Source organism: Montipora foliosa, chromosome 11 (assembly GCF_036669935.1).
Source record: "Montipora foliosa isolate CH-2021 chromosome 11, ASM3666993v2, whole genome shotgun sequence".
NCBI classification, from domain to species: domain Eukaryota; kingdom Metazoa; phylum Cnidaria; class Anthozoa; order Scleractinia; family Acroporidae; genus Montipora; species Montipora foliosa.
The window spans coordinates 34,565,700-34,580,178 of record NC_090879.1 but is presented as its reverse complement, the minus strand read 5'-3'; the positions used below and the strand labels follow the sequence as shown (position 1 = coordinate 34,580,178).

The 14,479-nt window shown below is 40.3% G+C and overlaps 1 protein-coding gene across 1 annotated transcript in view; it reads right to left on the bottom strand.

Annotated features, from left to right (window-relative positions):
• Positions 1–14,479, bottom strand: part of LOC137975808 (antimicrobial peptide AmAMP1-like) — a 34,480-nt gene extending 20,001 nt beyond the window's left edge. Inside the window, exons 1-2 of the mRNA XM_068823002.1 lie at positions 14,342–14,479; positions 1,360–1,492 (exon numbers count right to left, since the gene is read on the bottom strand). Coding sequence (XP_068679103.1) covers positions 1,360–1,474 — 115 coding nt within the window. The 5' untranslated portion in view covers positions 1,475–1,492; positions 14,342–14,479. The remainder of the gene's footprint in view (positions 1–1,359; positions 1,493–14,341) is intronic.

Below are 14,479 nucleotides of genomic sequence, written 5' to 3'. Positions count from 1 at the left end.
CGTCATCATGCACAGTGGTCAAAATGTTGTGGACTCACAAGGCGCAGCCGAGTGAGTCCACAACAAATTTTGAGCACTGTGATGACGAATATTGTCGTCGATAAGAGTGCAGACAACGCTGAACCACTTTCGATTTGTTTTTTACCGCCATTTTCAACGCCAAAGAAAGTACTTCAGAGCGTGACCAAAATCATGACACAAAGAAAGAGCAAGCGTTGTCTATAACTTTCTCGCAATATGATTGGTTTATTTCCCAAAATGGGTGTTCCTAATTGGCTATGACATTGCGTGACAAATTGACGCGACCATGACGCGTACAGCGTTGCGTAGACTCTTATCGACAACGGCAAATTAGCCAATCAGATTGCGAGATTACAAGCAATTGTGGTAACAAGTCTTTTTATCTCTAGAGTGAATGAGAAGACTTAAATTTCTATCCGTTCTGAGCTTTCCAAAGACATTTTCAAGAATGCTGTCATTACCTTTTTCTACTCTTATGGATTGCTCTCGATACACATACTTAAAATACTTCGTCTTCTTTTCGCTTTCATAGTTTAATGTTTTGGTTTATGCATCTAAGTGTTATTTAGTTATCTAGTTACTTAATATTGTAAATTCAATTGTTTCCACAATTTGATAATTTTTGTACCTCGATGGCATTCGATCATTTGGGCGAAAGTAGTCGCGAGAAGGACTGTTGGCAGTGACTTATGTTTCGATAACCTGAGCGGAAGTCATCTTTAAGGTGACGGTTGGATTTCCAACTGACTTCCGCTCAGGTTGTCGAAAGGTCAGTCACTGCCAATACTCCTTCTCGGGACTACTTTCACCCAAACGATCAAATTCCATCGAGGTGTGTAACTGCTGGGTTCGAACCATTTTCGATAATTTTTGTGTTGCGTGGTGTTAATTCTACTATTTTCCCGCGGGGGGGGGGGGGGGGGGGGTTGCATACGAAAGCGGTAGGGATGCTCGTCGGCTCGCTCAGTGGTGTAACTTTCGGATTTTGGTCTCACTTTGGGTGTTTTGGGGAAAACGCAATCATATGTAGCCCATGTAGCCGTAAAGGTCTCGTTCAGGGTTTCACGCGCAGAAAAATAAAAATATATGTCTTAAATATGGTCCCTTTTAGGGGTCAAAACATCCTGAGCGAAGCCCAGATTGGTCTCCTTTAGGGGTTTAATTCAAAATTTCAGACGAGCATCTCCACTCCTTCATATGCGAAGTCTCTCCCCCAACTATTTTTTTGCCCTTTTCGCTTGTTTTTTATTGATTCTGTACATTACTGATATTGATAGAGAATAAACTATCTTAAAGGAAGAGGTTTATACCGTACTAAGTTTTGAATCGTATACTCACTCAAATTGAGGTAATCCGCTGTTTCTTCAGTAGCAATATCCATCGGGTGAGACTGAATGGTTTTGAAGACCGCAAATAAAATCAAAAGGTGAAGAGTGTTTCTCAAAGATCCCATCCTTCCACTTCCACTTCACTGTTGTAGAAATTAAGGAATTCGAAAAATGTAAGCAAATGTTTAGACTTCGCTTATGCGATTTAACCAACCTTGGTGCCACCACAATTTCGTTTTCTATCTCAAACGATTCCTTCCTTGTTATCATGAGTTTTTAAAGCATCTTGTTATCTTGAAGAATTGTTCATTATCCCTGGTACGTCTGCATACATCAGAACAAGCGGTAGGGGGTCTGTTAAGACACAATTTTATTCCCGCAGCAATTTACACCGACATCCACTTCTGCTGACCTTTACTCGTTCTGTTGATATTTTCCTTCAGGTTTTTTTTTACATGTAATATGAATAAAGCTAAAAGATTCTTATTAAAGCCTGAGCCTGAAACCTTAATCGAAGAAATAACATTGCAATTTGGCTACCATAGAAATTCAAAAATCATGATAACAGATAAGTTAATTTGCCTGTTAAAATAGTGGGCAGGTTTCTGTCGTCTCCCTAAGAAAATTAGTGGTAACCCATAACCGTTAAGTATTTATTCTTTTGGACAAAAGTTAACCGGGTGACTAACGGAATGGCGGAGAAGTGATCCATTTATTTCGTGTATTTCGAGTTAGTGATACATTTGTTTCATTAATAGTGACTGTTACTGAGGATTCGTCACTTTTTATTCGTTCAAATCACTATATGTAATTTGCGGTTCACTTTACTCACTGCGAAGGTAAACACTCCATCCTAATTGTTTCGTCAATGTCATCTAGACGGCAGTTTAAAAGTAAAAAACAATCTATAGCCTTGGTTACCTTTTTGGGCCGTTTTCAAGCATATACCAATCGAATTTCATCTTTGCATCACTACATTGCAGCTTTAAAGTGACAGCTTTCATGCAGAAAGTTAGTTGGAAAAAAAAGCAAGGGAAGGATACTCATAGGTGATTCATGAACACAGTGCACTTATTAGGGTCCGCCTACGAATCACAAAATCTAATCGCGGTTGGCGCCGAAGATACAAATACGTAACTTGATTACGCATTTACATCTTAGTGACTTTTAGATACTCAGTAAAAATATCCACATTGTTCCAATCAGAGTAACTGTGCTAAACCGCTATAAAAACAATGTCAGCAAAATATGGCGTTATATCCCCACCAAAAATCAATTTTCGCATTTTATGTTTGTTTCACATTTCATCGTTGGTCTTAGCGATTCGACATGGGAGTGTACATTCCGACTTTCAAATTCACAATTCTACATTCGAGTTTCATAATTTCGCTTTGCGACATCACTCTCGGAAGCGCTACTGCTCATTAATCATTCAGCATGCAAATCTTACCACTTATACGAGTGGATGTGTGACTCGGAGGGTAAAAACTTATAAGGATTTGTATGGGAATCTCGATAACAAACTTTGAAAGATATTTACCCGCAAAAGTTTTCAATAACAAAGCCGTATTGTCGTGGTGAATTTCTCGCTTTTTGTGTGCTGATTGCATGCGATTTAAGCGACATCTCATTCCTGGGTTGTTATTCTATGGCGCGAGTATACTCGAGTATGATGGAGTGAAGAGAAATTGTTTAGACATCGACTTTTTACCGTCGTTTTTATGGTAAAAAGTGAGGTTAGGAGAAACGGGAGTATATTTATCATGCTATCATGGCCGGTAGTTCAAAGCTTGAAAATATTAGTCTGACGCTTTTCATTCGGGTTGGTTGTGCATCGTAATGATCACTTTCACTGTTCATCGACAAATTACACGGTGAGTGTTTTTAAATTCTAAACAAAAACTTTTGTATAAAGCTTAAGCTACTTTTGCTCTTAAATTGTACGTTCCCTTCGTGAATTAGTTTTAGTTTATTCATGAAGTCTAAACTGAAGAACGTTTTTAGTTAAATTCATGATAATTCTGTTCTTCGTGAAAACTACGGCAGATTTTCCGGACGAGCCGAAGAATAATGAGGCTAACTTCAGGGGCACCCAACGTCAATTTTTGGAAAATATCTGTTCGGAACACGATTTGTGATCTAGAATTTTCAGAACATTTGTTGTAAAATTCCTTGTTTTCCCGCCTGTCCTAGGATTTTCGAACATCTAAAACATGGTATAATTGCCCATTTTTAACGGATTTTTACCCTAAAAAGGTCACCTAGAATTTTCGGGAGCCTTTTTTCTGGCTGAAATATTCGAAAAGGTAAGTTTTGATCCCTATAATTTTCGGATCACTAGACTTTCAGCTTGGGAATCCGAACAGATGAAAATTTTTAGGGGATAAAATTATGCCTATATCTACCGTTTAAATATTAAAATACGTTTAACAATGCTATGTTTAAGTGGTTTTGAACTATATTCTCGTTGGGTGCCCCTGTAACTTGACGTTTTTGCTGAGAGATCGATCCGCCATTGTCTTTTAGTTCTGGGGTTTGATGCACTGCCAACGGGATGATATTGAAGAAGCTGGCAAGATTTCCGCACAGGCCCCTACCTCATTATGCATACGCTCCTTTGTTTCAAGAAAACAATAGCGATAACAATAGACGTCCTTTCGACGCCCGGTCGAACTTCTGACTGAAATACGGAAAATCGAACATTTTTTCCTGCAATTTCGGTACTTTTCCAGCAATTTTACCCATTTTTCAATTTTAGAATAAGCGAAAAAAGTGGAGTTTCAAGCAATTGTTGTAAAAGGGTTCAGATTCAAAGATAACAAACATACCAAATAAAATTAGTGTCATAAAAATTTAATGGCTACCAGCTCTTTTTATCGTGAAATTGTTCTTTCCATCTGCTTGCAAAGTGTATGTTTTCTTCCTTTCCTGTATTCAGAATCACGTACGGTGTTTAGTGGGCTTTTGCGATTTATCGCTCTTTGTAGAGATCGGCAATATGCTCAATGATGCTTCCAAGTAAACAACTTTGATAGAGATCCATAGACCCTATGCAAATAAATTATTCTTTTGTTCATATTCAAAATAGCCCAACTAACCTCGTTTTTCAGACAAAAATTCTAAAGAATTTGTTATCCCGAACGAGGTTAGTTTGGCTGTTTTGAATATAAACAAAAGAATAATTTAAAGGCAGCCATTTTTGCATAGGGTCTATGGATGTTCCCGTACGACGCATACTTCGTTTCACTCCCCATCATGTCTTTTCATGATCAATGCCCTGCTGTGGGATGATGTTAGCCCTTGTCTTGTAGGCAATTATAAACTTTCCAGCCACAGGTAGCTGGGGCTATAGCTAACCCCATCATGTCTTTTCATGATCAATGCCCTGCTGTGGGATGATGATAGCCCTTGTCTTGTAGGCAATTATAAACTTTCCAGCCACAGGTAGCTAGGGCTAATACCTTTTCAAGGAAAGTTTACTGTCAGAAAATTATGTGTTCTGGCGGATTTGAAGGTTATCCATTGCAGTTTTTTCTTGGGCATCGCGAAACAGATCCCTCTATCGATGCACTTTGTCTTTGCCAACTGACTGCGTTTCCACACAGGTTTTGGACAGGGAAGACGAAAGTAAATTGTTTTCTTTGCACCACTCTATGCGCCGCTCGGGATAGGCAATTTCCAAATGTTCAAATCTCCCTTTGCTGACGCTTTTACTTCGGTAGCCATCTTGATTATTACAAAGACACAAGTTTGCTTCAAAAGAAGGGAAACATGAAACGATTTTAATTGCAATGAACTCGTGCATTAAAGTTTCCCATGAAATATGCACCAATCAGACTGTAAGCATGGTACACTCTTCCACACAGTGAACTTATAAGTGTGCCGCACGCACGGGGCATGAAGGAAAAGCAGGTCACAGTTCGCAGCAATACTGGAAAACTTAAAACTATCACAGGGACTAACCTTAAGCCTAAACAGTGCCTTTAGTCATAATTAGGGTTACGGTTAGGATTATTAAAGGGATAGGTTGTTTCAAGAGTAGTAAAACAGGGATCTCTGAACGGTAACCTAAGGGTGTAAGTTCGATTGTAGGTGCTCGGCGCGGGACGTGTAGATAATTACGTATCATTGTCATGTAAGAAGTCAGCCAGAATTCAAAATAAATATCACTTTCAAAGTGTGAATTAGCAACTTGACACGTGAGCTCAGTGGTTAAGAACAGGGAAAAGTAATGCAGAGATTTACAGTGGGTCGGAGTTCAAGGCAAGCGAGTGACATATCATGGGATAAAATGGCAGAAAAAGCCGAGCGGGATCTGGAAAAAAAGGACAAGACGAAGGGATAGAAAGAGGAAGTCTGGGACAAAAACTAGTAACGGTGTGGGCGATGAAGGGAAAGAAGAGAGAGAGAGAGGGAGGGAGAGATATGAGATCTATTTTTTTCATCCCGAAAGTACAAATTAGCCATGTATATATTCGATTCTCTTGGGTATAAGTATTTATTCTGCATGCATAATGAAGTAGAGACCTCTACGGAAAACGAAGCTTTTACGGTCGATGAGACTTTGTTGAACTGACCCGAAATGTCTGTGAACTGATAGTTGTCGAAACGACTAGTTGGTGATAAGTAGGAGGCACTTTACATGTTTTCAATGGAATTAATTAAGCTTTGGCAAGTTCCGTCGTGGAACCAGTAAGACTGTATAACACTATGGCTGTTAGGAAGAATGTTAGCTAGATTGTACATAAGAAATTATTTCTCTCAATTGCACTATTCATTTCTTAACAGTCAAAGATCTGTATGCATATCATCAAACAAATATACTATGCAGGTAGCCTGATACGAATGTCTTCCTTTTTTGAATCAGAAGTTCTAAGCATAAAAGAAATCACTAGTTGTGTTTTTGTTATGTTATTCAAATTATCGTAAGCTCAGCATAAATAACGAAGCACATAAGTACAGGGGTTATCTGCTTCTGTTGAGAAGATATTGATGTGCGATGATTTAGAATTTAAGGCTGGTTTCCATATGATCGCAGGATCGCAAAGGATCGCAGACGATAGAACATGGTTCTATCTTCTACGATCGTCTGCGATCACGATCGCAGGATCGCATATGATCGCAAACGATCGCAGAAGTGGGTTTCCATATGATCGCAGACGATCGCAGAACTTTCCACGATCTGCGATCTGCGATTCGCGATCGTCTGTGATCATATGGAAACCAGCCTTTATTTAAGCCCAGGGCCCTCAAAGAGGTGTTGAAAAATGATTCCTTGGACATCATTATTATTTATTATGAAGATTAGCTCAACACGGAATGAGACCATTATTTTGATGTTCGTGGCAGAGGTGACTGTTTTTAGAGCGATTTCCCGTTAATTATGTAATTAAAACAAGTGAATTATTCAAAAATGAAGGATAGGAATTCACAAAATTTTGAACGCAATAAATGAAAATGGAGAAAGGTTCATCAAAGTCTGCCAACCTGCCAGAGAAAGTTCAAACAATCTGCTTGTTGTAAATAAAGAACAGACAGACAAATGCCAGTACTGAAAACGATAATGACACAAATGATGATGATGTGGATGATTGGTGTGAAATAGAGGAAGGATCATCCCTGAAATGGACACCCTATTACAAGAACCTGATATGACTGAACATGGTGATGATATTTTACGTGTTGCCCCAGCAGAATTGAAGGTCTATTTCTGTTTGTTCATGATATGAGTGATGCAATGCCTCTTGAGGAAATAGCTACATTTTCTAGAGTTGAATTCCAGCAAAGAGGATCTCCTCACGTTCATGCATTATAACTTTGTTTTTAGGATGCACCCCAGTATGAAAAAAGCTCTAATGGTAACATTGTTAATTTTGTTGGTAAATGTACGGTATCACATGCCAAAATGATAAATCCAGGGAAATAGAAGACTGCGAGTCTACTTTTTAACATTGCACAAAGGATACTGCAGTGAATCTATAGTATAATAAAAACATAAACTATATCAGAAAAACAAGACCAGAGAAAAACTCTAACTGCACTTTAATTTATACACATTAAATTTACTTAGAGTATTAAGTTCACTTCGATACACTACTCATCTATTAACTCTATTATTGAAAACAGCATCATCAGCTTGGCAGGGCTATCAAAATGACACCTATCCAAAACATTGGCTCCCTCTGTTTGTCTGTTCGATCGTTTTATGCATGTTTTGCTTTTCACCTTCCGAAATGCGTGGGTGATTTTGCCTTTCGAAAGGAAAACCGCTGTACATACGCGGGAGCGGAAAATTTGTACAAGACGAAACCCGTGAACACAACGATTCCAAGTCATGGTAATGGTAATGATTTTATACCGCGCATTTCCTATTGGAATATTCAAATGCGCTTTACAAGCAAGTGATCTGTGGGTGAGATCGGACGTCAGCGTATACAGGCGCCGCTGGCAGCCGCTATCAGTCCATTAGCGATTTCCCCCAGCACAGGTATGAATGAAATGAGGCCTGACCACAAACAACACTGGGAGATACTTGCTGCCCTGGAAAAACTTGACAGATTCAATGAAGGCTGGTGGATTAGCTTTGGGATGTTTCTGAAAAATTCCACTCTTCTATAAAGGTTGTATAAGAGTATAAAGGTATAGGAGGGTTAGATCAAACGCGGTTAAGAAAATGCAAATAATGGAAGATTTTTGCTGCCGTTACAGCGATCATTTGTAAATATATGAAATGATCCGCCAGCTTGGCGAAGTTTCAAGAAGTTTGCAACGAGTTAACAGCCGAGGTAAATGTAAATGTGCGCTTAGTTGACCGCTCCCTACACGGGCTTTTCAGGATCAACAGGCTCAACGGGATCGGACCGAATGCATGCGAAGACACCCACGGCTGCCGCCATACGATCCATGTGTGATCTCGGAGCACCGCAAACCCAGCCAGATGTAATTGACTGGTAGTTGAGTTTGAGGTTCAATCAAGAGGACTAAGAGTCATGGAGTATGCTCCCTAATTTTATAAACAGTGCCGTGGAAGACTACAATCTGACATAAGGGAAGAGGTGTTATCTCTTCTTCCTGACGGGGGATTCAAAATACCCATAATTTACACGTTGGTTAACATTTGGCCATGTTAAGCATCGAGCGGTGCGGGAGGTCGTGAGTTCAAGTCCGGACGGACCAACAGAGTCTTTAAATAACGGGGGAGAAGGTGCTGCCATTCCTTTGTAATTACATCCACAAATGGTTAGAATTTCGAGTCTTCTTGGATAAGGACTATGAAGACCTATAAACCGTAGGCTCCACATCACAACCCTTTTTCATAGACTCCCACACACTATTCGAAAAACAGCAGGGTACAGAGTCCTGCCCGGTGTTGTGTTGTGGTCTTAATTCTCCAGCAAATATGTGGCAGGGTTGGTAGCGATGTTTCAAAAAGGCTTATGATGTATGAGGCCTCGCAAGCAAAACCAGTCATCAGTCAAAGGGGACGTTGCTGAGTGCTGGAGCATGTAGATGTACATGTTTGTTTTTTTCCCTTGTGTCAAATTGTGGTCTCAGGCACGACGCTGTGTATCAAAATGGGGAGCGAATTCCATTACCTCTGAATCTGGTCCGTCCTCGCCTGTTAATTAATTAACTCGTCGCAAACCTCACAAGGCTTGTAGATCATTTAATCTACAGTCAACTCTCTTGTAAGCGGACACCATCGAGAATTGTGAAAAGTGTCTGTAAGTAGAGCTGTCCGCTTACGAGAGTGTCCGTTAGCGGAGAGTTGACTGTAGTTGCCAATGATCGCTGTAACGGCCGGAGAAATCTTCCATTCTTTGCTTTTTCTTAACCGCGTTTGATCTAAGATGTTAGCTAAGTAAGCAGATAAATCATATGCGAAGGTGCTAACGCATGACACAATAGGTCTTAAGGGTACATCGGCCTTGTGAATCTTTGGTAAACCGTAGATTCTAGGCGGCTGTTTGTGTCGAGGTCTGATTTTGTCGTGAACGGCCCTGATGGATATCCGCTTCGCTTCAAGGTTAGCAGCTTTTCGTACAACGTCCGGGTCAGACGGTCTGTCGGGTCCGCTTTGTTGAGCAGCGGGTACGGTCCGTTCTCGATAAGGGTAGACATCTTGATGCGATAGGTGTCGGTACCCATGACTACGCTGGCGCCCTTTGTCCGCTAGGAGCACCTTTGATGGACTCGTCCTATTTTAAGCGTTTAAGGGCGTCTTGCATTTCCTTCGTGATGTTGGGCTCTGGTGGTTCTGCCTGTTGAAGTATATTGTTAACAGCTGCCCTGACAGTGTCTTCTTGTTCAGCGTCGAGTTGCGTTAATCTCCGTGGCAGGGATGTACGCAGGAGTCACGGCGAAGTTCAGTCCTTTCTGCAGCAGGGCTATCTCGGCATTGTCGAGGGACTTAGAAGATAAATTAATTACCCAGTTAGTTTTGTCAACATACGGTATATCAATTGGTGACGTAGCTGCCTGTTTCTCGCGCAGAAGTTTGTCAAATTTCTGCTCAATATGTCTGTCTTTCAGGTGGTGTTAAAGACTCGCTGGGTGTTGGTCTTGATCTGTTCTGTTATCCTGTTGGCGTCGTTTGTCGAGACTCTGTGCTGTGGATTCTGCTTCCTTCTTTGCATCTCCCTTGGCCATCTGTGTCAGTCTCATCCGTTCCCTTAGGAATCTCATGGATGCAAGTTCAGCGACTCTACGCGCGCCGCCCTTGGTGGGAACTGGCGGTCAAACTTGAATCGACAGCACAGAGTATAACATCCGCTCTCTCGACTATTGTGTCATGCGTTAACAGCTTTGCATATGATTTATCTGCTTACTTAGCTAACATCTTATCTCCTTTAACAGGTAACTCGGGTTTCACGGTGATTAATTCAGCTCACTTCGTATCCAGCACCATTAGCAGCGAGACTATCCTAGACAACGAAATCATGGTGTCTTTCGATGTAGAGTCGCTGTTTACCAACGTTCCCATCGACGCCGCTGTACAAACCGCGCAACAGAAACTAGAGGACGACCCTAGCCTTGTGGACCGAAAGACACTAACACCTGCTCAGATCGCTGACCTCTTGAATTTCGTATTAAGATCCACATACTTCTATTATAACGAATCAATCAAGTGACCACATCGTGAGAAAAACGAGAATACTTTATTATTAGCGATTGAGTTAAAACAATCTTTTGTCTTTTGACTAGATTGTCTCGCTGTTTTGTGGTCGGCTACCGCGGTTGCTTATTTTGGAACTGAATTCATCATTGCTGTGACCAGTGGCGGATCCAGACCCGGACTGGTAAGGTGGGGGACCACTCTCAAACAGTGTTTTATGTTGTTTTGGTGTCTTTGGTCCAAAAATAAGGGGGGACGCCCGGGCCCCCCGGGCCCCTCCCCTGGATCCGCCACTGGTGGTGACTGTCCACAATACCTTTTGATTTAAAGTGCCTATGAAGCGAAATATGTCAAATAATATGTCAGAGAACCTCTATCTAGAGTCGGGTTATCTTAATGCCTCGACAAAGAAGCGACCTAAAGACATTGACATCAAATATCAAAAGAGCATCGACGAGAACGAATGAACTCCAGAGGTTCAAGGAGGACAGCTACTGACCATGGCCAAAAACCAAAACACGCTGAAGAAGTCAGAAGAACGAGTGAAAGAATTTTAAGAAAAACAAAATGAACCCGGGCCCGGGTCAAACATTTAAGAACAGAAGATCACTCTCTTCTACCGCCGATGAATTTACATGTATCGGTCGAGCCTAGAATTAAAATTGGCGCAAAAGCCAGAGGCCATAAGGTCGCATTCACATTACTGCTGAGAAAGTCAACACCAAGAAACTAAAAACATTATGTTCGAGACCAACTATTTTCTTGGAAGAAAACGTATCACACAGCAGTGTAGAGATTCAAATGTAAAGCATCACAGGGCAAAAACCATTGCTAAGTGAATCCTACAGGAACCGCCTAGAAGAGGCGTCCATTCAAATATGTACTCAAGAGAGCAACATTATGACAAAGGCAACAGAAACCAGACCACGTACAAGGGAGTCGTGTAGGCCTGTCAACCTTTTTTAACAAAAAAGAATTTCGCTTCATAGGCACTTTAAAGGCTTTTTGTGAGAAATGTGTGAAATGGATACCCAGTCCTGAGCTGCTTTGGTTGACAATGAAATTGCGAGAAAGCAAATTACTACGCTTTAGCTTGACTTTTTATTTAGAAAGTTTTGCTCTTCTAAACTGAACAGATGGGGTGTAAAGATTACTAGTCAAACGGAAAATCTTGTGAAAGTGATTACTGTGCATGTAATTTCAGTTTTAGTCGTTGATTAAAGTTGTTGGTTGGTTATTGTTTGCAGGGCCTGTTTGTTTACCGCTGTCAGCTCAGAGATGTTTGATCACTGTAAACTGTATACACTAATGTCAATTAATTTTGTACTTTTTGTGTTATTGTCATCATTAGTGTTCCGGCTTTTTTGAGAAAAAGACCCGTCAAGATACCGCTTGAAAGTTCTGTCAATAATGTGCAAGGGAAATGAATTACGTTTCAAGGTGTCAAGGTGAATTATGTTTCACCTTGAAACGTAATTCATTAATTTCCCTCCCACATTATTGACAGAACTTTCAAGCGGTATCTTGACGGGTCTTTTTCTCAAAAAAGCCGGAACACTAATGATGACAATAACACAAAAAGTACAAAATTAATTGACATTAGTGTATACAGTTTACAGTGATCAAACATCTCTGAGCTAATGTCAATTAATTTTGTACTTTTTGTGTTATTGTCATCATTAGTGTTCCGGCTTTTTTGAGAAAAAGACCCGTCAAGATACCGCTTGAAAGTTCTGTCAATAATGTGCGAGGGAAATGAATTACGTTTCAAGGTGTCAAGGTGAATTATGTTTCACCTTGAAACGTAATTCATTAATTTCCCTCCCACATTATTGACAGAACTTTCAAGCGGTATCTTGACGGGTCTTTTTCTCAAAAAAGCCGAAACATTAATGATGACAATAATACACGTTATTTTAAACTCCTTTTTGTCGGCCATTATTCCAAAATAGCGAAAGCGGGAGCGAAACTTAAACTCCGACAACTTACTAAGCGCTTTTGCAAATCTTACCTAACTATCAAATTAGTTTTCACTTCATTCAAAATTTAAAACATGTTTAGTGTTAAAGATCGTACTACTGTTGCTCTAAAATCCATGGTAGTTTACCAATTTTCTTGTGCGGGTTGTAATTCCCGTTATATTGGCGAAACTAGTCGCCACTTTTCTATCAGGATAAAGGAACACACGGAAAGCGATAAAAACTCGCATATTTTTAAGCATTTCAACACATCTCCTTTATGTAAGAACAAATACTCCTCTTCGTGCTTTAGTATTCTGGATTCTGCCAGCAACTCAATTGATTTAAAACTCAAAGAAGCTTTTTATATAAAGAAGATCAAACCGGAACTTAACAAACAATTGCAGCATTACAACACTTTTCTCACGTTTTAGTTTACACCTTGATGTTTGGTGTCACGCTGTAAATAGTACCCGCTTTTGTATTACGTCATGTTGTAATAATTTTTTCATCTGCCCGTAGACTTTATAAATGTTCACACTTAGGAACTCATTAAACTGATGATGGCATAAGCATGCCGAAACATGTCTTTTAAAAAGTTGTCTGTTTCCTACAATACAGTATTAATAATTACCATCGTGTGACTTGGCGAAATGGTAGTATCCGTGACATTCATGGTATAAGAAAATTTGCAACGGACGGTTTAAATTTTATGGTTTCCTTATCGAGTCGGCGGTTTCCAAGTTTCCAAGTCAGTGTTCCTTTTTGGTACAGTGTCGATGACTGGGTGTAATTCTTAACATTACTGTTTTAATCAAATTGGTTTCTTGGTTAGATTATGAGCGCTTATAAGTTGTATCTAGCAGTATCCTCGGACAGTTTCTAAAAATCGATAGAAACTCGGCGATGTCCGATGCCCAAACGTCTGCGATTATCGATTTTGATCGATTACCTTGCTTAATGGATTGATCATTATCGAGTAATATAAAGTAATATGGAGTCATCGATTAGGTTTCCGGTGATCAATTTCGATCGATGCCGGTGTCACTCCGTCCTCAGTGATTAAAACAGACTAGAAATTTTGTGCTTAATTGTATGTTTTTTTCTTTATCTTTACGCCCAGACCCTTATATGTACAAAGGAAAATTTCCCATCCTTCAAATGAAAGCTTGAATCCTTTATAGAGCGTTTTCACATGACGTCACGGCGGCCATGTTGGTGTTCCAAAACAAAGGAATGGCGACCATGATGGTGTACCAAACTAATCCTCCGGGAATTGATCTCTATTTTTATGCAAGTACTTTCTTTTGTTTCAGTAATCCAATATGGCTACTGGTCACGTGAGTGAAAACGCTCTATTGGCGTTCGACGAGTAGAAGAACACAGTGCTAATGCAGATTGTATCGAGACCGTTCTTGATACACACACATTTCGTATCCACGCAGATTGACATCACAGGAGAAAAGGCTTCGGATTGAGACAGGTCCAGACAGGTCTGAGTTGGTACGCTCTTTATAATCTTTGCTTACTAGTGGTTTTTAAATACATTTTGAGGCAGTACTATAAATGGGATCTCCGCCAGTATCCCTATCGTTAAAATTCGTCATTTCTGCCAGTCTACCCTGTTAATAAGCCACAGAGGTTATTCATTTCTGAGTTTGCAAGTTCCGCTGAGGAACTTATCGATGTGCCCTGCGTGGGGAGTAAACAATTTCTGAGAAACAGAAAACCACATCGTCAAGTGCTGCAAGCCTACTCGAAAGCTCGAACTGAATGAATCGATTGCGTTATATTAGTATAGCCCGATCCCTATACACCGCCGAAAATTGTGGAGACCAGTAGGAAAAAAATTAAATTCTTTCCTTCCCATCGGGCTCCGAAGGGAAGGGACAAAGAATATCGCTTTCTAGTGAATTTACCTTGTCGTTAAAGCTGATCCTCATAAAAAAGAATTCCCCCTCAGACTGGGTTAGCACTGCTACCGTTGTCGTTGCAGTGAAACCTTCAGAAGACTGCAATGTCTGTGTAGATCCGAAAGAGCTCAACAGAGTCCTCAC